Genomic DNA, 22,301 nt, shown 5'->3' with positions numbered 1-22,301 from the left:
TTTATAAATGGCCTTCACACAATATCCCATAATGTCAAAGTGGAATTCAGTCTTTCAAAATGTTTACAAATTAATAAGTATTCAACCTCTTTGTTATGGCAAGCCTAAATAAATAGAGAAGTAAAAATGTGCTTAACAAGTCACGGTGTATCAATGGTGTATCAATACACCCAGTCACTACAAAGATACATGCGTCCTGCCTAACTCAGTTGCCTGAGAGGAAGGAAACTGCTAAGTGATTTCACGATTAGGCCAATGGTGACTTTAAAACAGATACAGAGTTTAATGGCTGTGATAGGAGGAATCAACTGAGGATGGTTCAACAACATTGTAGTTACTCCACAATACTAACCTAAACGACAGAGTGAAAAGAAGGAAGTCTGTACAGAATAAAAATATTCCAAAACATGCATCCTGTTTGCAACATGGTACTAAAGTAACACTGCAAAAAAATGGACAAAGCAATTAACCTTTTGTCCTGAATACAAAGTGCTATGTTTGGGGCAAATCCAATATTACACATTACTGAGTACCACTCTCCATATTTTCAAGCATAGTGGTGGCTGCATTGTTATGGGTATGCTTGTAATCATTATGGACTGCAGAGTTTTTCAGGATAAAAAAGAAACTAAATACAGCTAAGCACAGGCAAAATCCTAGAAAACCTGGTTCAGTCTGCTTTCCACCAGACACTGGGAGATGAATTCACCTTTCAGCAGGACAATAACCTAAAACACTAAGTCAAATCTACACTGGAGTTTCTTACCAAGAAAGAAAATATTCCTGATTGGCCGAGTTAAAGTTTTGACTTAAATTTGCTTGGAAATCTATAGCAAGACCTGAAAATGGTTCTCTAGCAATGATCAACAAGCAATTTGACAGAGTATTGAGAAAATAGTAATGGGCAAATGTTGCACAATCCAGGTGTGGAAAGCTCTTAGAGACTAACCTGGAAAGACTCACAGCTGTAATCACTGCCAAAGGTGATAACATGTATTGACTCAGGGGGTTGAATACCTACTGAATCTAGATATATTAGTGTTTTATTTTTATAAGTGTTTAACCAATGTTGGAATTTTTCTTCCAATTTGACATGACAGAGTATTTTGTGTAGATCGTTGACAAATAATGACATTTAAATCTATTTTAATCCCACTGTAACACAATAAAATGTGGAAAAGTCAAGAGGTGTGAATACTTTCTGAAGGCACTGGTTGATGACTGTTTCTATGTCATGTTGTGAGCTACACACTTGGTTTAGCTGTTAGGATTATGCTGTTTTGACACTTTACATATCACAATAAAGACATAATAACAGTCACTTCATCCTTGTGTTGTTATTCTGTTGAATGGTAGACCCTGAAGACATTTACCTAACGTGTTATGTGTAGTGGCCTTTCAATGAGGACATTCCTGCTATAATACACGGCTGGTACAGTACATGGGTGAGGATGGCTGTACAGTTGTAGACAATAAAGACCCCCAAGACATTAACCTCATCTGTATAACTCAAAGTTTACTGAGTCACTGATTCAGAACAGTAATATTTTCTGCTACAAGTACAGCTGACCAGACAAAGACATTTGCAGACCTTTTAGATATTTATTTAAAACAATGTAAAACACAGGGTGCCAATGAGGAGATCATTTTGCCAAAATAAAAGGTGCATTAAGAAGACTGTGCTCTCAAAAGGTGCATTAAGAAGACTGTGCTCTCAAAAGGTGCATTAAGAAGACTGTGCTCTCAAAAGGTGCATTAAGAAGACTTTGCTCTCAAAAGGTGCATTAAGAAGACTGTGCTCTCAAGAGGTGCATTAAGAAGACTGTGCTCTCAAAAGGTGCATTAAGAAGACTGTGCTCTCAAGAGGTGCATTAAGAAGACTGTGCTCTCAAAAGGTGCATTAAGAAGACTGTGCTCTCAAAAGGTGCATTAAGAAGACTGTGCTCTCAAAAGGTGCATTAAGAAGACTGTGCTCTCAAAAGGGGAAATAAGAGAAAAAAACACAAAGTAAACCACAGTAAATGACCTACAACCTTAACATGTGATTGAGAAAATAACTAAGTATAAAAAATAAATAAACTACAGTAAATTACCTACCACCTTAACGTGTGAATGAGAAAATAACGAAATATATAAAAAACAGTAAATTACCTACCATGTGAATGAGAAAATAATGAAATATATAAAAAACAGTAAATTACCTACCATGTGAATGAGAAAATAATGAAATATATAAAAACAGTAAATTACCTACCATGTGAATGAGAAAATAACTAAATGTAAAAAATAAAAATAAAAACATGCAAAAAAAACAGTAAATGATCTACCACTTCAACATGTGAATGAGAAAATAACAAAATATATATTTTTTAAAACATGCCAAAAATATTGTAAATTACCCAGTAAAAAAGTTATTAAAGAAAACATGTTAACATACATCTCTACAAATGTGTTTAAAACATATGTTTTTGGGGTGAGATGGAGGGCTCTGTCTAATCAATCACTGATTGATGGTAAAAGTTTAAAAAAAGAATGAACGTACATCGTCATGTCCCTGACAAACGGGATACATTGATCAGGAGGAATAGCATGATGTCGTAGACGGCCTTTGCTGGACATTGCTGATGTTTCTCTAACTCCTCTTTAGCTCATCAACCCGCTGCATAATGTCAGTGTCCAAAGGATCCTCAGCTGTTTTTTTTATTTATTAATTTTTTATTTCACCTTTATTTAACCAGGTAGGCCAAGTTCTCATTTACAACTGCGACCTGGCCAAGATAAAGCAAAGCAGTGTGACAAAAACAACAACACAGAGTAACACATGGAATAAACAAACGTACAGTCAATAACACAATAGAAAAAAGAAAAAGAAAAGAAAAAGAGAAAATCTGTATACAGTGTGTGCAAATGAAATAAGGAGGTAAGGCAATAAATAGGCCAATAGTGGCGAAGTAATTACAATTTAGCAATTTACACTGGAGTAATAGATGTGCAGATCAGGATATGCAAGTAGAAATGATGGTGTCCGAAAGAGCAGAAAAACAAAAACAAATATGGAGATGAGGTAGGTAGTTGGTTGGTTGGATGGGCTATTTACAGATGGGCTGTGTACAGCTGCAGCGATCGGTAAGCTGCTCTGACAGCTGACTCATAAAGTTAGAGAGGGAGATATACGTTTCCAAATTCAGTGATTTTTGCAATTCGTTCCAGTCATTGGCAGCAGAGAACTGGAAGGAAAGGCGGCCGAAGCAGGTGTTGTCTTTGGGGATGACCAGTGAAATATACCTGTTGGCGCGCGTGCTACGGGTGGGTGTTGCTATGGTGACCAGTGAGCTGAGATAAGGCGGAGCTATACCTAGCAAAGACTTATAGATTACCCGGAGCCAGCCGTCTTCCTCTTCTGGCCACTGGAGCGTAGTCGGGGAGATGGGGCGGAGGTTGATGGAGTTGCAGGGCAGAGGGCAAGGGTGTGCCTGGACGGTGCATTTGGGTGTTGGTGAGAAGGGACTCTGAGGAGAGGGGCCAGGGAGGTGATGAACCAGGCCAGGGAGATGGTGAACCAAGGGGCGATGAACCACCTGTAGGTCTCTCAGGCTCAGCTCTGTCTCTGGGCTGTCCAAAACACCATCCGCTCCAACAATCTGCACACAATAACCCATAATGGTAAAGTGAAAACAGTTTTTTGTATTGTATTAAAAATGTTATAAAAAATAAAAACAGAAATACCTTATTTACATAAGTATTTAGATCCTATGCAATGAGACTCGAAATTGAGCACATGTGCATCCTGTTTCCATTGATCATCCTTGAGATGTTTCAATAACTTGATTGGAGTCCACCTGTGGTATATTTTATTTATTGGACATGATTTGGAAAGGTTCACACCTGTCTTTATTAGGTCCCACAGTTGACAGTGCATGTCATAGCAAAGATCAAGCCATGAAGTCGAAGGAATTTTCCGTAGACCTCCGAGCCATGATTGTGTCGAGGAACAGATCTGTTGAAGGGTACCAAAACATTTCTGCAGCATTGAAGGTCCCCAAGAACACAGTGGTCTCCATTATTCTAAAATGGAAGAACTTTGGAACAACCAAGACTCTTCCTAGAGCTGGCCGCCAGGCCAAACTGAGCAATCGGGGGCGAAGGGCCTTGCACTCCACCAATCAGGCCTTTATGGTAGAGTGGCCAGACATAAGCCACTCCTCAGTAAAAGGCACAGCCCGCTTGGAGTTTGCCAAAAGGCATCTAAAGGACTCTCAGACCATGCAAAAAGATTCTGTGGTCTGATGAAACCTAGATTAAACTCTTTGGCCTGAATTCCAAGCGTGGAGGAAACCTGGCACCATTCCTATGGTGAAGCTTGGTGGTGGCAGCATCATGCTGTGGGGACGTTTTTCAGAGGCAGGGACTGGGAGACTAGTCAGGATCGAGGCAAAGATAAGCTGAGCTAAGTACAGAGAGATCCTTGATGAAAACTTGCTCCAGAGCGCTCAGGACCTCAGACTGGGGTGAATGTTCACCTTCCAACAGGACAATGACCCAAAGCACAGAGCCAAGATAACGCAGGAGTGGCTTTGGGGTGAGTTTCTGAATGTCCTTGAGTGGCACAGCCAAAGCCCAGACTTCAACCCGATCGAACATCTCTGGAGAGACCTGAAAATTGCTGTGCATTGGCGCTCCCCGTCCAACCTGACAGGCCTCAAGAAGATTTGCGGAGAAGAATGGGAGAAACTCCCCAAATACAGGTGTGCCAAGTTTGTAGCATCATACCCAAGAACACTCAAGGCTTTAAACGCTGCCAAAGATGCTAAAACAAAGTGCTGAGTAAAGAGTCTGAATACTTATGTAAATGTGATATTTCTAGATTTTTCTAGATGTGCAAAAAAAAAACTTTTTGCTTTGTTATTATTGGGTATTGTCTGTAGATTGATGAAGAAAAAATATATTTAGTACATTTTAGAATAAGGCTGTAACGTAACAAAATGTGGAAAAGTCAAGGTGTCTGAATACTTTCCGAATGCACTGTATGTAATGTATTGTCATAAATAATGAAAATGTAAGGATAAGGATGGTGGAACAATTGATAGAGGGCTATAGGAAGAACCTTTACATGATAAAATGGTTCTTGGTGAAACCCTTCATAGAGGATTCTAGTTAAAACCGTCATAATGTTCTAGCTAGAACCATTTACAGGGGGTTCTATAAAGAACCCAAGAGGGTTCTGGGTAGCACCAACAAGGTTCCCCTATGGGCAGGGATTGGCAAAAATGACAAAATACAGATACAAAATACCATAAAGATCATTGTATCAAAATAAACTGTAATGTATTAAAATACTAAAATACATTTCCAAGTAGCTGGCCCGAACAGCAACAACAATCTCAGTATCGGTGACAAAAACGTTTTACTTGCTGTGACTGGGATATGTTGTTGTTTGACCTTAGTCGAGCAAGTCACTCTGGATAATCGTGCATGCTAAATAACTAAAATGTAGACGCGACCGACCGGCTGAAATCGGTCTTATGTAACAAAATCTGAAATTGTATTTTACATTGGATAAAAGTAGAGACTCAAAACTACGAAATGAGATATCATACACTACAGTTGAGGAACAATGGGAAAGTAATTTTGCTTTGAAAGTTGATAAACTTGTAAACTCACTTTTGAGAAAATGGCCTTTGAATATTTTGGTACTACTATTGCTTTGTTTTGGTGCCTTCTTTGTAGTTCAGAATAGTTCACTGAACATTACTCGCCCTAGCAGAGCTGGTTAAGCTGTTATGTTATCCAGAGTGTTGGTGACTGCAACTGTACTGTCTGATTGTCCGGTCTAATTTCAGAGCGTTTCGCATTCAGAGCGCACAGTGGACGCTCTGGCCGATGAGTTTACTGACGTTTACTGACACCAGCCATATTCAACTGGTGTTGAGCGTTGGTAAATTCATCAGTTATTCTGCGCTCTCTGGAGCACACAGACGAGAGCGCTCTGAATTCGGAGTAGATGCCTAGACTGAATTAACGAATGCACCCGAAATGGTTAGTTGCATAGTGGAGTCTTTGTTAAGACATGTAGCTAGCTAGGTAAACAATGAACCAAAATCACAACTCATGACGTTACTACCCTGCATGAATTTGCAGGTAGCTAACCAACCAGGTTCAATGTTAGCTAGTTAAGCAAATAGCACTGAGATACGAATAGTAAGATTATACAGGTAACGTTAGCTAATGAGCCAGTGAACATTAGCTATGTGAAAATGAACATACCAAAATTAACTGCAAAGCACACTGTGTAATGTTTCGGGGCGGAGCTCATTAGAAGAATTCTCAGCACGCTTCACAATTGTTAATTTTTACATGAACAATTGTGAAGTCCTCCCCATATACTTTTATATTTCGTTAGTTTAGCAGACACTTTTATCACACCATAGTGCTATCAGACTTCTGATGCCAATGCAGGGTGAAAGGGGGCCACAAAATGTGAACCACTATAAAAAAAAATGTATGGAAAAGTATTTTGTATTTCGAAAATTAAAATTACAGTATTTATAAAATACAAAATACATTGGAGTGTAGTTCAGCCCAGTGTAATACAAATGACAAAATACTCAGAAGTAATTCAAATACTAAAATATTCAAATGTCAGCCTATGGGGACAAACCAAAGAATCCTGTATGGTTCTACTTAGCACTCACACTCACACACACACACACACACGCAACCGCCAGGATAGACAAGCTCAATCAGCGCCCCTTCTCTGTCTCTCCTCTCCCTCTCTTTTCCCCTCTCTCTCTCCCCTCCCGCTCTTCCTCCCTCCTCCTCTCTCCCTCTCCTCCTCTCTCTCTCTCCATCCTCCTCTCTCCCTCTCCTCCTCTCCCCTCCTCTCTCTCCCTCCTCCTCTCTCCCTCTCCTCCTCTCTCTCTCTCCCTCCTCCTCTCTCCCTCTCCTCCTCTCTCTCTCTCCCTCTCCTCCTCTCTCCCTCTCCTCCTCTCTCTCTCTCTCCCTCCTCCTCTCTCCCTCTCCTCCTCTCTTTCTCTCCCTCTCCTCCTCTCTCTCTCTCTCCCTCCTCCTCTCTCCCTCTCCTCCTCTCTCTCTCTCCCTCCTCCTCTCTCCCTCTCCTCCCCCTCCTCCTCTCTCCCTCTCCTCCTCTCTCTCTCTCCCTCTCCTCCTCTCTCCCTCTCCTCCTCTCTCTCTCCCTCCTCCTCTCTCCCTCTCCTCCTCTCTCTCTCTCTCTCTCCCTCCTCCTCTCCTCCTCTCTCTCTCTCTCCCTCCTCCTCTCTCCCTCTCCTCCTCTCTCTCTCTCTCCCTCCTCCTCTCTCCCTCTCCTCCTCTCTCTCTCTCTCCCTCCTCCTCTCTCCCTCTCCTCCTCTCTCTCTCTCCCTCCTCCTCTCTCCTCCTGTCTGTATCAATGGCGCTGCCTTCAGCACTTCTCTCTCATTGATCGTGCTCTGAACCCTGAGATGTTTAGCTGACATCATCTCTTCATCTCTTCATCCCTCCTCCTGAATGTTATCCTAATTAATTATGTACATGAACTCCTCCAGCGTCCTCTCTCTCTCTCGCTTGCTCACTCTCTCTCCATCTCATTCTCGTGCTTTGTTTCTATTTTTCTGTCTCTCTCTTTCTGTCTTTTCTCTTCCTTCCTTTCTTTCTCTTTCTCTCTCTCTCTCTTGTTCTGCCTGCCTCCTAGTTCCTCCTTCATATGAGAATAGGGTGAAGCATTTACATAAAAAACAAAGTAAAAGGAGTTAATTCAACATCTACCTAGTGACAGTAGAAGGCTTTCCTTCTGATAATATAAACCCACCTGGTAGTTTCATCTCAGGTAAGGCTTAAGTTGAGATATCTGTCCTCCAGAGGAGGCTGGTGAGGGGAGGATGGCTCATAATAATGGCTGTAATGTAGTGAATGAAAATGTTTCAAAGAAACCATGTTTCAAGCCATTAATATGAGCTGAGTTAAAGTGCCACTAGCCACCACTGGTGTCCTCCCCACAATTGAACTCCGTTTCCCAGCGGCGTGTGTCTGTCTTATCTCAGGGCCTGTTTAGAGTGGTCCCCCGGGTGTTGGTAACAGAGATCCCTGTCGTCATGCTTACTCTGATAACTGTGAAGTAAATGGAGGTTGTCACGGCGACACCTCAAAGGGCCGTCCCTCCCGGAGACCTATCGCTGCCACTTTCTGCCAGTGATGGACAGATGATCACACTGGGTCTGAGGGATGAGAGGATGTCTGGATGAATCCCTAGTTCTCTCTCTCTCTCTTTACTTCTCTCCCTCTCTCTAATGCTATGTCACCCTCCGTTTCTCTCCGTCAATTCCTTCCTGTCGTTAGACCTCTCTCACCATCGTTCCTCTTACTTTCCATCACTTTCTCTCTCTCACTTTCTTAATCTCTCGCTCTCTCTCTTTATTTATCTCTCTCTCTCTTTCTCTCTCTCCCTCATCTCTCTATCTAATTGTAATATATGCTGTAGTCTAGACCTTTCTGGTTTGTTATATCTGTGTCCACTCCTCCCAGACAGCTTTCCTAATCTCCTGTGCCACATACAAATGCCAGGAGAGCAGAGAGAATATCAAATACATGACCCCTCCAACCTGACCCTCACACTAACCTACAGTATGACTAAGATAACCTACAGTATGACTAACACACTCTTAGGCTATGTCACAAATGGCACCCTTTTCGCTATATAGTATACTACTTTTCACCAGAGCCATAGGGCTCTGGTCAAAAGTAATGCACTATGTAGGGTATAGGGTGCCGTTCTGGATGCTGTCTAAGACATATTCACACACTCTTAGAGAACAGAGGCAGTTAAATATGAAATGTTTCTTTATTATTAAAAAACACTGTGTTTTGGTTGGTATTGCATTATCATGTTTAAATGTTTTAGCTTCAATCAAGGTGCTTTAGAGTGTACAGTATGAGTTATGACTAGTGAGGTTTTGTCCCTCTCGCACGCCCACGCTCACACTCTCTCTTTTCCAACCACCCAAACTCCACTCTATCATTTTATTTTTTACAATACCCAAGATTCCAGTGTTCTTTAAGCTAGGAACATATTTTTTGTGGTCTGTGTTTCCCCCCAGCAGGCAGAAGAGGTTGCGCAAACAGAGGGCTCCCATCAGCTCCACCTGCAGCAGTGTGATTCATCAGAGAAGCAGCAGCCCAAACGGTTACATGTCTCCAACATCCCATTCCGCTTCAGAGATCCAGACCTCAGGCAAATGTTTGGGGTGAGTAGCTAGCTGTTACACACAAAATACATTGTAACGACCTTAACCCAACACCTAGCGACTCGTCAAAAGGTTTGGCCCTCTTGGCATAATGGTTAAGGTGTTGGCTTGACAGTCGCTGGACCTGGGATTGAGTCCTGATCAGAGCTAACCCCCCAAAATTCTCTACAATATGTGGTAAGTGAGAATTTAGAAAGACCTGAAGCTGAATAAGCATCACAAGGCCTAATTTCACCTATGCAATACCAAGGTTTACCAGCACACAACTTTGACCTACTACAGTGGCTATGTTGGTGTACATACCAGATTTGGGTGTTCTCACTGTTCAGAACGCACAGACCTGTCAATGGTTAACAAAACACATTAGTCTGGTACCGCATTGTCTAGCCGACCACGTCTCAGTCTCTCTGCATGTGGTTGTGTAATCCTCCCATCTACTCTTAGCTCTACAGGAACATCAAGTGCCACTTTGAGACTGTCCCCATTAAAGATGTATGGGCCCGTCACACCTTTTAGAGAGGAGGCCTAAATGATTCACGTCCTATCCTCCACATACCCTCTCCTCCTCAAATTAGAGACAAATATGAATCTTTCATCTCCGGGGCGTTACAGGGCCGTCGTCCTTAACTGTTCCTTGGAGAGAGAGGACATGTCACTAGACCTGTTTAAATTCCCAAGACTGTTGTAGCGGTTCTCAGAGCAGAACACGGTTCATTCACAGGGCTGTTTTAGAATTACACATGATTCTAGAATAGTTTTTTTTTATTCTCTGCTTTGTGAAAGGCTTTGAAGAATAATTAATAAATATCTGAGAATGAAATATCTGACCCTGTGTGAGTTGTTAGTGGCAACTTCTTCTTACTTGCTTAATTGTTTTTCTTCCTGGAGGAACATAGTTCTAAAGATCTACAACGCTGCCGGTCTTGAGCTGCATTTCTTGCCTGTGGCCTTTACAACCCAAACATCAACTTGTACCCACTCCTATGTAGTTGGAGTAGCAACTAGTGAAAGTCTGTCATGTTGTTTCTGAAGTGACTGCTTCTTATTCCAACAAAGTGACCAAGAAGTCCCCACAGGCATGCAGTATGACTGTAGAGCACAGAGCCAGCTAGCTTCTTCTCCCTGCCACAGACTTTGTGCATGTTTGATGAGCACAGGAAACAGAGAGCGAAGAACAGGAAAGACAGAGAACACAGGGGGCTAGAACAGGAAAGACAGAGAACACAGGGGGCTCGAACAAGAAAGACAGAGAACACAGGGGGCTAGAACAGGAAAGACAGAGAACACAGGGAGCTAGAACAAGAAAGACAGAGAACACAGGGGGCTCGAACAAGAAAGACAGAGAACACAGAGGGCTAGAACAGGAAAGACAGAGAACACAGGGGGCTAGAACAAGAAAGACAGAGAACACAGGGGGCTAGAACAGGAAAGACAGAGAACACAGGGAGCTAGAACAAGAAAGACAGAGAACACAGGGGGCTCGAACAAGAAAGACAGAGAACACAGAGGGCTAGAACAAGAAAGACAGAGAACACAGGGGGCTAGAACAAGAAAGACAGAGAACACAGAGGGCTAGAACAAGAAAGACAGAGAACACAGGGGGCTCGAACAAGAAAGACAGAGAACACAGAGGGCTAGAACAAGAAAGACAGAGAACACAGGGGGCTAGAACAAGAAAGACAGAGAACACAGGGGGCTCGAACAAGAAAGACAGAGAACACAGAGGGCTAGAACAGGAAAGACAGAGAACACAGGGGGCTAGAACAAGAAAGACAGAGAACACAGGGGGCTAGAACAGGAAAGACAGAGAACACAGAGGGCTCGAACAGGAAAGACAGAGAACAGAGGGGGCTAGAACAAGAAAGACAGAGAACACAGGGGGCTAGAACAAGAAAGACAGAGAACACAGGGGGCTAGAACAAGAAAGACAGAGAACAGAGGGGGCTAGAACAGGAAAGACAGAGAACACAGGGGGCTAGAACAAGAAAGACAGAGAACAGAGGGGGCTAGAACAAGAAAGACAGAGAACACAGGGGGCTAGAACAAGAAAGACAGAGAACACAGGGGGCTAGAACAAGAAAGACAGAGAACACAGGGGGCTAGAACAGGAAAGACACACAGAGAGAGAGGACAGAAAGACAGAGAACACAGAGGGCTAGAACAGGAAAGACAGAGAACACAGGGGCTCGAACAGGAAAGACAGAGAACACAGGGAGCTAGAACAAGAAAGACAGAGAACACAGGGGGCTAGAACAAGAAAGACAGAGAACAGAGGGGGCTAGAACAAGAAAGACAGAGAACACAGGGGGCTAGAACAGGAAAGACAGAGAACAGAGGGGGCTAGAACAAGAAAGACAGAGAACACAGGGGGCTAGAACAAGAAAGACAGAGAACACAGGGGGCTAGAACAAGAAAGACAGAGAACACAGGGGGCTAGAACAAGAAAGACAGAGAACACAGGGGGCTAGAACAAGAAAGACAGAGAACAGAGGGGGCTAGAACAAGAAAGACAGAGAACACAGGGGGCTAGAACAAGAAAGACAGAGAACACAGGGGGCTAGAACAGGAAAGACACACAGAGAGAGAGGACAGAAAGACAGAGAACACAGGGGGCTAGAACAGGAAAGACACACAGAGAGAGAGGACAGAAAGACAGAGAACACAGGGGGCTAGAACAGGAAAGACACACAGAGAGAGAGGACAGAAAGACAGAGAACACAGGGGGCTCGAACAAGAAAGACAGAGAACACAGGGGGCTAGAACAGGAAAGACAGAGAACACAGGGAGCTAGAACAAGAAAGACAGAGAACACAGGGGGCTCGAACAAGAAAGACAGAGAACACAGAGGGCTAGAACAGGAAAGACAGAGAACACAGGGGGCTAGAACAAGAAAGACAGAGAACACAGGGGGCTAGAACAGGAAAGACAGAGAACACAGGGAGCTAGAACAAGAAAGACAGAGAACACAGGGGGCTCGAACAAGAAAGACAGAGAACACAGAGGGCTAGAACAAGAAAGACAGAGAACACAGGGGGCTAGAACAAGAAAGACAGAGAACACAGAGGGCTAGAACAAGAAAGACAGAGAACACAGGGGGCTCGAACAAGAAAGACAGAGAACACAGAGGGCTAGAACAAGAAAGACAGAGAACACAGGGGGCTAGAACAAGAAAGACAGAGAACACAGGGGGCTCGAACAAGAAAGACAGAGAACACAGAGGGCTAGAACAGGAAAGACAGAGAACACAGGGGGCTAGAACAAGAAAGACAGAGAACACAGGGGGCTAGAACAGGAAAGACAGAGAACACAGAGGGCTCGAACAGGAAAGACAGAGAACAGAGGGGGCTAGAACAAGAAAGACAGAGAACACAGGGGGCTAGAACAAGAAAGACAGAGAACACAGGGGGCTAGAACAAGAAAGACAGAGAACAGAGGGGGCTAGAACAGGAAAGACAGAGAACACAGGGGGCTAGAACAAGAAAGACAGAGAACAGAGGGGGCTAGAACAAGAAAGACAGAGAACACAGGGGGCTAGAACAAGAAAGACAGAGAACACAGGGGGCTAGAACAAGAAAGACAGAGAACACAGGGGGCTAGAACAGGAAAGACACACAGAGAGAGAGGACAGAAAGACAGAGAACACAGAGGGCTAGAACAGGAAAGACAGAGAACACAGGGGCTCGAACAGGAAAGACAGAGAACACAGGGAGCTAGAACAAGAAAGACAGAGAACACAGGGGGCTAGAACAAGAAAGACAGAGAACAGAGGGGGCTAGAACAAGAAAGACAGAGAACACAGGGGGCTAGAACAGGAAAGACAGAGAACAGAGGGGGCTAGAACAAGAAAGACAGAGAACACAGGGGGCTAGAACAAGAAAGACAGAGAACACAGGGGGCTAGAACAAGAAAGACAGAGAACACAGGGGGCTAGAACAAGAAAGACAGAGAACACAGGGGGCTAGAACAAGAAAGACAGAGAACAGAGGGGGCTAGAACAAGAAAGACAGAGAACACAGGGGGCTAGAACAAGAAAGACAGAGAACACAGGGGGCTAGAACAGGAAAGACACACAGAGAGAGAGGACAGAAAGACAGAGAACACAGGGGGCTAGAACAGGAAAGACACACAGAGAGAGAGGACAGAAAGACAGAGAACACAGGGGGCTAGAACAGGAAAGACACACAGAGAGAGAGGACAGAAAGACAGAGAACACAGGGGGCTAGAACAGGAAAGACACACAGAGAGAGAGGACAGAAAGACACAAACAACAGGCCATGCAGGAGGGAGGGAGAGAGAGAGAGAAAGAGAGAGGAGAGGCCCCCTGACAGACCGTTCCCTAATGGCCCAGAAATAGAAACATGTATCATGGAAATCCCCCCATAGTGGTTGTTGCTCTATAGCTCGTTAATACCAGACCAGTCTTTACAGCACAGTGTTTACTGGTGGCAGCCCATATATATATACACTACACTCAACACTAACTTTTTAAATAATAGGAGGCTGGAGATTTCTTCCCTGGTCCCCTGGCTTCTCAGATGGAGTGGAACATCTGTTGCGTGCGTGTGTGAATGTGTGAAGGCCTGGGACTCCTAACTCTCCAGAAACACTCCCCAGTCACTTAGTGAAGTCTCCAAGTCACTGAGCTCTGCACCACAATTAACCAGAGACACTGAGAGAGGAGAGAGGAGAGAAGGATTAGAAGAGACAGACAATCTGCTAGCACTCACTACAATCAGCGATGCTCAGAGCGCGTCTAACCCTGTTAACAGTGGGTCGCACTGACATAGGCCCTGAAGACTTGGTGTCAGGAGGACTGGGCTAGAGAAGTTGGTCAATCAAAACAAAGTCACATGTTTAGTCCTTCTTCTTGCACTTTAGAAAGTGAGCAACTCAAACTGTCCACTTTAGGTTTCCCAGGCAAGTTTAGGCTTGAAAAGTGAACTAACCACTTTGGTTCTTTGGTTCAGTACTACAGTTGCAGACAAGGCAGTTAAGCAGTTTGGTTAGTTAGTTGGTTGTTCGATTGTCTCTAGGGTGGTGGGATGGGATACGAGGGAATGTAGAATCTTTTCAGAGTTTACACGCACACACACACGTACGCGCGCGCACACACACACACACAAACACACACAGACACACACAGACACACACACACACACCTCTCTTTGTCGATGGTCCAGTTTTAAGGATTAATCGTTGTGGGCAGGGCTGAAGCGCTGCAGCCCAGATTCCATCAGGGTTCTGCCATTCCCACAATGCGCTCTAGTACCGCCCTCTCCCATTGCCTGTAAATGCTGCAATGAGAGACTGGCTCAATCTGCCATTACGACTCCGCTTGAGCACCACCACAATGCAAACAAAGGCCAGGCATTATAGCAAATGGAATTTCCTTCCATTCTAGCAAAAGTGAAGGCAATGACAAGGCATTGTAACATAGTCACACAAGGAAGTTATAACCAAGGGAATAATGCAACAATCAAGTGTTTTCTCAGTGGATTCTTTTTAATGGTCCTTCTTGTGACAATTTAGGTCCTTATCAGCTGTGTGGTCGGTGCTTCTACAACAAAGCAGACCAGAGATGGGCAGTGGTTCTGTTACTTTTGACTAATTTGTCATTTGTATTTCACCGCCCTGAACTACATCGAGACCTATAATTTGTATTTTCAAAAATAAATAAAATACTAAATACTTTTCTATAAAAAATAAAAATATGGGGCCTCCCGGGTGGCGCAGTGGTCTAGAGCACTGCATCGCAGTGTTAGCTGCGCCACCAGAGTCTCTGGGTTCGCGCGGGTTAGGGAGGGTTTGGCCGGTAGGGATATCCTTGTCTCATCGCGCTCCAGCGACTCCTGTGGCGGGCGGGCAGTGCGCGCTAACCGAGGGGGGCGGGTGCACGGTGTTTCCTCTGACACATTGGTGCGGCTGGCTTCCGGGTTGGAGGCGTGCTGTGTTAAAGAAGCAGTGCGGCTTGGTTGGGTTTTGCTTCGGAGGATGCATGGCTTTCGACCTTCGTCTCTCCCGAGCCTGTACGGGAGTTGTAGCGATGAGACAAGATAGTAATTACTAGCGATTGGATACCACGAAAATTGGGGAGAAAAGGGGATAAAATGTAAAAATAAATAAATATACAAATATAGTGTTTCACAATTTTGTGGCCCCCTCTTACCCTGCATTGGTATCAGAAGACTGCTGGCACTATGGTGTGATAAGAGTGTCTGCTAGATGACCAAAATGTGAATGTAAATGTAAATATGAACACTTGCAAAGCATGCTGGGTATTAGGGCTCTATTCAACCCACATGGCGGAAGTTCAGTTTTACAGCGTGATTGAAATTTATAGGCAATTTTCTGGCTTTAGTCGAGACTGCATTCACGGTAAACTCTTCATATGTTGGCTGAAAAGAAAAATACTTAAATATTTATTTTGTATCATCTTTACAGATTGAATGGAGTCCTTAATATAAAACAAAGCCAATAAGAACACCCAGTGTTTTTTGCAATTGTTCATTTTCACATTTACGTTTACATTTTGGACATTTAATAGACACTCTTATCCAGAGTGTCTTAAAGTCAGTGCATTCAACTAAGGTAGACAAACCACATATCACAGTCATAGCAAGTACAATAAAAAATGTGTTACCGTTACTTGGAATGTTGTTTTAGTGAAGGCATGTAAAATACCTCAATGTACCGGTGTTTTATCAAACTACAATGCTTTGCAAAGGTATTTTGATACATTGGTCTTTAGAGTATCTTGCATTTGTAACAAGATACATAACAATAACCATTTTGCCCATCTCTGACGCGGACACAAAAATAGGGAATGTATGGAAAGAATAAAATAGCAGGGGTTCATTACCCAAACTTATTTGAGTTTAATTCATAATTAGAAAAACACATCTAGGAGGAAATTACAACGATGAGCATGAGGGCTTAATGGTATAGTGATAATTGGGATTCAAAGCCCCACTTCACTGATTCAATTCTCTCATTCTCTCAACGGCGTGTCGGAGATCTCTAATCTCAACGTCTGCATCTGAAATGACACACTATTAGCACGCCATTTGGGATGAAACCGAAGGTTAATACGTTGGATATATCAGCGAGGAGTTGAGACTTCCCTACATGCATTGAGGCCTCCTTTACCATTAAAGTGTTTGATAACTCTCTCAGAAGATCAGAAACTCTGAAACTATCCAACTGGGAAACTCTGGAAGTTTGGGTGCTGCTTTCATGTCTCGGATATGATCTGAAATAGGATATTCAAAATGTCCAAACACCAGGCACTTAGGCTTCAGATATAAAGTATTAGCGGGGGGTTTACCCCCAATTTTCCCCATTGTCAGTTCTTCTGATTTCAAAGGAGCACATGAATATTGCATGACACAGGGAGCCAGGATGGCTTCCACTAGACCCTAGCTGTGCCCCAGTCGCTTCAGGAGCCTGTTCATTTTGCACCACACTGAGAGAAACAGGCTAATATACTGTCCCCAGTGCCAATGCTATGTTTAATTAATAACCAGACACTTAGAGAGCCAGCCGCAAGAGGGTTCTTCCTGACACACTCCCAGAGGTAGGGTCCTAAATTAGTCATTACTGTAGTGTGTGCATGCACACACGCACGCGCACACGCACACGCACACGCACACATGCCCATCCACGCATGCACACACACACCTCCTCCCAACACACACACCTTTGGCCCACCTCAGCAGTCTGTGTGTGTGTGCGTGTGTGTGTTTCTCTCTCTCGAGGAGCGAGGCGTACATCACAGGTCCGCTAATGGACTTTTAATGATACCTTCCTTCCTCTGCCTAATCACCTTTTTTAGAAGCCCCAGCCTTCCAGGGAGAACCCCCATCTTTGCATCATGCTGCAGCAGCATTCCAAACAGAACAGGGAATCATGTCAGTCGGAAGCTTCTTACGTTCTGATTAGCCATTTTATTCCATAAGGCTCCATTCCATCCTGCCCCACCATTTGGCCTTTTAGATTGTGTGTAATTATAATCCCTCCATGTAATTTACAATAACAAATCAGTGTAGAGATGAACATGTGTGCAGTAATGGTATCAGAGGGGGATAGATAGGACAGCTAAACCCATAGCTTCTATTGCAGTCTCCCCTTGATGCCAATTCATTAGTGGCCTGATTAAAGTAAATTTACTACAGTGTTTATTTAGCAAGAAGGATACTTTATTATTGCCTGTTAAGGAGCAGTTCCCTCTCTTTTTCTCTCTCACACACACACACAAACACACACATACATATACACACACACACGCACACACACACATCACTTTGTTTACAGTGCATTTAATCTGCACCCCAGGCCCATTAGCACAGGTATAAACTGTTACCATCGTTAGCATCATCAGCTTCTACAGTGTGTTGGGCTAAACAAGTCATTCACTATGAGAGGAGGACGCTATGATGCTAACCAGTCTAAGTATATGAGGAGCACCATCACGCTGCGATCATACAATGTGCAGTGTGTGTTTGATTTACTGCTCCTCACAAGGAAAACAGCTTTAATCTGAACTAATGGAGGAGACTGAGTCGAGCAACAGCTGTGAGAGAATGGATGAATGTGAATTGAGGAGGAAGAGAGGGGGAGGAGGAGGAAGTGGAGGAGGAAAGTGCTGCTGTGCGTGCCTGAATAAAGTGAAGGAGAACGAGTGATGGAGAGAGAAGGAATTTTTTTTCACTGCAACATTTCTGGCGTTGATTCAGGTGTTAAATGAACTCTGTAAGTGTTACATTAATACTCATTGGTGTAAAATAACCACAGTGTTGGTGTTTATAACCAGAGTTGAGTGTGAGAGTGTGATTGTGCTAGTTTGTGGAGAGTAAAACGTTCACATCAAAAACATGTCCATCATTATTATCTTTCCCAGCATGCTCTACTACAGGTAGATTTGTTGATGAGTGTTTTGATTCATATTTTGCTACATAAAGATAAATAACGTACAGTTTTAACATTACATATGATTTTCAGAAAAAAAAAATTCGGAACTAATCTAGTTACTGAAATGGTTGTTCCAGTTGAATGGTTTAGGTAGTCTCCTTATTCAATGTTAATGATCCTAACAGTCATTCTGAATGCAGTTTGTGGCCAAATCATGTTGAATATCCTAACTCTGGCAAGATTTCAATAGGAGTTATACATCAATTTGCAAACCAGCATAATGTGACTTGCAAACCTGAGGTGGCCTTTTAAGAAGGACTTTCAGGTAACTTCATTAAAAGAAAAAAAAGGCCTTACGAAACATGTATTGTCTTGGACAGTTACATTTTAATTATACTATTCACTTAACTGACTTGATGAAGGCCACAGGACAGAAAATGAATGAATTCAACAACCATGTCATTAACAAATACAGTCACAGGTGGTTACTCACTTGAAAAGGCAAGGCACACTGGGAAATTATATTAAGACATGGCTTGGTAGGGGCTTGGCTTTCAGTTAGTTATTTTTGGCCACCCCTGAGTAGAAGTGTTGTACCAGTTTAACTGGTCTATGGTTATGTTTCAGTGTGTCTGCTGCCTGTTCTGAAGTCTTACATAAGGGCATGTGACCCTAAACAGTTGCAAATAATGTTGTTACGTACGTAAATCAACAACAAGCGGCCTCTTAAAGAAATACTAACCTCTTTCCGTAATGGTTAAAAATACTAAGTTAGGTGTTATTGCATAACAGCATTGGTGCAGACTATATACACTTCCTACTCTTAGAAATACTAAAGGAGGTGTTATTGCGTAACACTATAATTGTTAATTCCATAACACTGTATAACAGCCTCAGCACTAGGCGTGGACCAATATACACATTGGCCTAGTGTTAAATTTAACATGGTCAGTGTTGAGTCAACCCTGGAGAATTTGCTGTGTGGAGTTGGAGAGTGCCTGCTGAAAGAAAGTGATGAAGAAGGAATGATAGAGAGAGAGGAAGTGGAGGAGACCGCTTGGCTGAAGAAAGTGATGGCGACCAGACAAGCTTTACATAGGGGAAGACGGGACTGTCTTTGATTTGAGTTAACATGCTACAGCACAGACCTCTCTCTCTTTCAGTCTCTCTCTCTCTCTCTCTCTCTCTCTCTCTCTCTCTCCATCTGTCTCTCTTCCATCAACCAGGTGATCAATTCCATTGAGTTTGCGCTTCTGCTGAGTAAGGCGGGACAAGGCTGTGTGTGTGTGTGTGTGTGTGTGTGTGTGTGTGTGTGCATCCATGCGTGTATGTGTGTGTGTGCATGTGTGTCCATGCAACATGATACACAGCCTCTCGGCCTCTCTCTCTCCGTCCCTCCCTTCATCTGACAAGGTAATTAGTTAGAATGAAATAACGTGTCCATTGTAGACAACAATTAACCATTGCTTTCATCCCAGTCATTAGGAAGAGTGGAGGTTTTCTTTCATTCTGCTGTGTCTCTAATGATCCCACAGCCTTCCCACTCGCCCGCCTTAAGCCCAGTTAAAACGCCTCTCGCACACACACACACACACAAAGCCGACCACCAATTATGTGTTTTTGTCCTTTTGAGGAAGAAGAAAGGAGAGGGGCGGAGAGGGACATGGAAGTGGAAAAGAGAGTGAGGGAGACATACAAATCCGTTGTTAACTGGGACGTGTTTAAAAAAATATATAAAAAAATGTTACCCCTTTTTTCATGATATCCAATTAAGATCTTGTCTCATCGTTGCAACTCCCCAACGGACTCGGGAGAGGCGAAAATAGAGTCATGTGTCATCCGAAACATGACCCGCCAAACCGCGCCTCTTATCATCCGCCCGCTTAACCCGGAAGCCAGCTGCATCAATGTGCTGCAGGTGCCCAGCCCACCACAAGGAGTCACTAGAGCGTGATGAGCCACTCGGGAGGTCCGTGTGGTTTTTCTTATTTCGATTATCTGCAGTTAGATGGCTGGCAGGCCACAAACAGGGGCACTTTTCTTCTCTCCTCCTGCAAATCGCTGCTGCAGCACTACTCCCCTCTCTGTTGTCCGTATGTACAGGGCATCGCACAGACCTCTCTGTTGTCCGTATGTACAGGGCATCGCACAGACTTCTCTGTTGTCCGTATGTACAGGGCATCGCACAGACCTCTCTGTTGTCCGTATGTACAGGGCATCGCACAGACCTCTCTGTTGTCCGTGTGTACAGGGCATCGCACAGACCTCTCTGTTGTCCGTATGCACAGGGCATCGCACAGACCTCTCTGTTGTCCGTATGTACAGGGCATCGCACAGACCTCTCTGTTGTCCGTATGTACAGGGCATCGCACAGACCTCTCTGTTGTCCGTATGTACAGGGCATCGCACAGACCTCTCTGTTGTCCGTATGCACAGGGCATCGCACAGACCTCTCTGTTGTCCGTATGTACAGGGCATCGCACAGACCTCTCTGTTGTCCGTATGTACAGGGCATCGCACAGACCTCTCTGTTGTCCGTATGTACAGGGCATCGCACAGACCTCTCTGTTGTCCGTATGTACAGGGCATCGCACAGACCTCTCTGTTGTCCGTATGTACAGGGCATCGCACAGACCTCTCTGTTGTCCGTATGCACAGGGCATCGCACAGACCTCTCTGTTGTCCGTATGTACAGGGCATCGCACAGACCTCTCTGTTGTCCGTATGTACAGGGCATCGCACAGACCTCTCTGTTGTCCGTATGTACAGGGCATCGCACAGACCTCTCTGTTGTCCGTGTGTACAGGGCATCGCACAGACCTCTCTGTTGTCTGTATGCACAGGGCATCGCACAGACCTCTCTGTTGTCCGTATGTACAGGGCATCGCACAGACCTTTCTGTTGTCCGTATGTACAGGGCATCGCACAGACCTCTCTGTTGTCCGTATGTACAGGGCATCGCACAGACCTCTCTGTTGTCCGTATGTACAGGGCATCGCACAGACCTCTCTGTTGTCCGTATGTACAGGGCATCGCACAGACCTCTCTGTTGTCTGTATGCACAGGGCATCGCACAGACCTCTCTGTTGTCTGTATGCACAGGGCATCGCACAGACCTCTCTGTTGTCTGTATGTACAGGGCATCGCACAGACCTCTCTGTTGTCCGTATGCACAGGGCATCGCACAGACCTCGTGGGCCCCCTGCCTTGCGGCAGCAGCAGGTGTGTTATGCCAGTGGATGGAGTTGGTTGAAGGGTTGTTGATGCAGCCGCTTCTCTCTATGTCTTTCTTCCTCTCTCGGCTGCACGTATCAGCCAATCAGAACTAATATTGCTGGTGACGTAAATCAAGTGTTAATCAAATGTTATGCAGCTGTGGCAGCACTGTTGATGTTTTAACTAGGTAGCTAGCTACACATACTCGACCGGTAAGCGCATCATGTTTGGATACTGGGTGTGCGTAATGTCAGTATAGGCAAGGCTGGGAAACAGTCAGGCACGCTCCATACAGCACAGACCAACAGATGCAAACAATGGACAGGGTGGCGAACTCTACCACGTCACTTCCACTTGCAGGCAATGGGTTCAGAACAACAAAGTCAAAAACGTAATAAAACAAAATAATATGTATATGTATATATATATATATATATATATATAGTATATCACTACCCAAAAGGGCACTTGGTGAGTGGGAGGGAAAAGGGGCATGTGGTGGGCACAGGTTGCCTCCTATCTGTGCACATCGCTGCGTATGTACCACCATGTACTGTACTCACATACACTGACCTCTCCTTTCACCCTCTACTTACCTCTTAGAATCCAAATGAACGTATGTTTGGGCTGATGGTTGTTGGGTTTAGTATGTTTGGGCTGATGGTTGTTGGGTTTAGTATGTTTGGGCTGATGGTTGTTGGGTTTAGTATGTTTGGGCTGATGGTTGTTGGGTTTAGTATGTTTGGGTTGATGGTTGTTGGGTTTAGTATGTTTGGGATAGTGGACAGAGGTAGCGTGTGTGTATAGGCTTTTCTCAATAGATTCTTATCAACTCCTGTCTCATGTCCTCTCTCATGTCCACACTCATGTCCTCTCTCATATCCTCTCTCATGTCCACTCTCATGTCCTCTCTCATATCCTCTCTCATGTCCTCTCTCATGT

General features: G+C 44.2%; 1 protein-coding gene across 1 annotated transcript in view; it reads left to right on the top strand.

Annotated features, from left to right (window-relative positions):
- The first annotated feature begins 9,151 nt into the window (after positions 1-9,151).
- Positions 9,152-22,301, top strand: part of LOC129860854 (RNA binding protein fox-1 homolog 3) — a 64,230-nt gene continuing 51,080 nt past the window's right edge. Inside the window, exon 1 of the mRNA XM_055931706.1 lies at positions 9,152-9,236. Coding sequence (XP_055787681.1) covers positions 9,228-9,236 — 9 coding nt within the window. The 5' untranslated portion in view covers positions 9,152-9,227. The remainder of the gene's footprint in view (positions 9,237-22,301) is intronic.

This window comes from Salvelinus fontinalis, chromosome 1 (assembly GCF_029448725.1).
Source record: "Salvelinus fontinalis isolate EN_2023a chromosome 1, ASM2944872v1, whole genome shotgun sequence".
Classification (NCBI taxonomy): domain Eukaryota; kingdom Metazoa; phylum Chordata; class Actinopteri; order Salmoniformes; family Salmonidae; genus Salvelinus; species Salvelinus fontinalis.
This window is presented reverse-complemented; position numbering and strand designations above follow the sequence as displayed.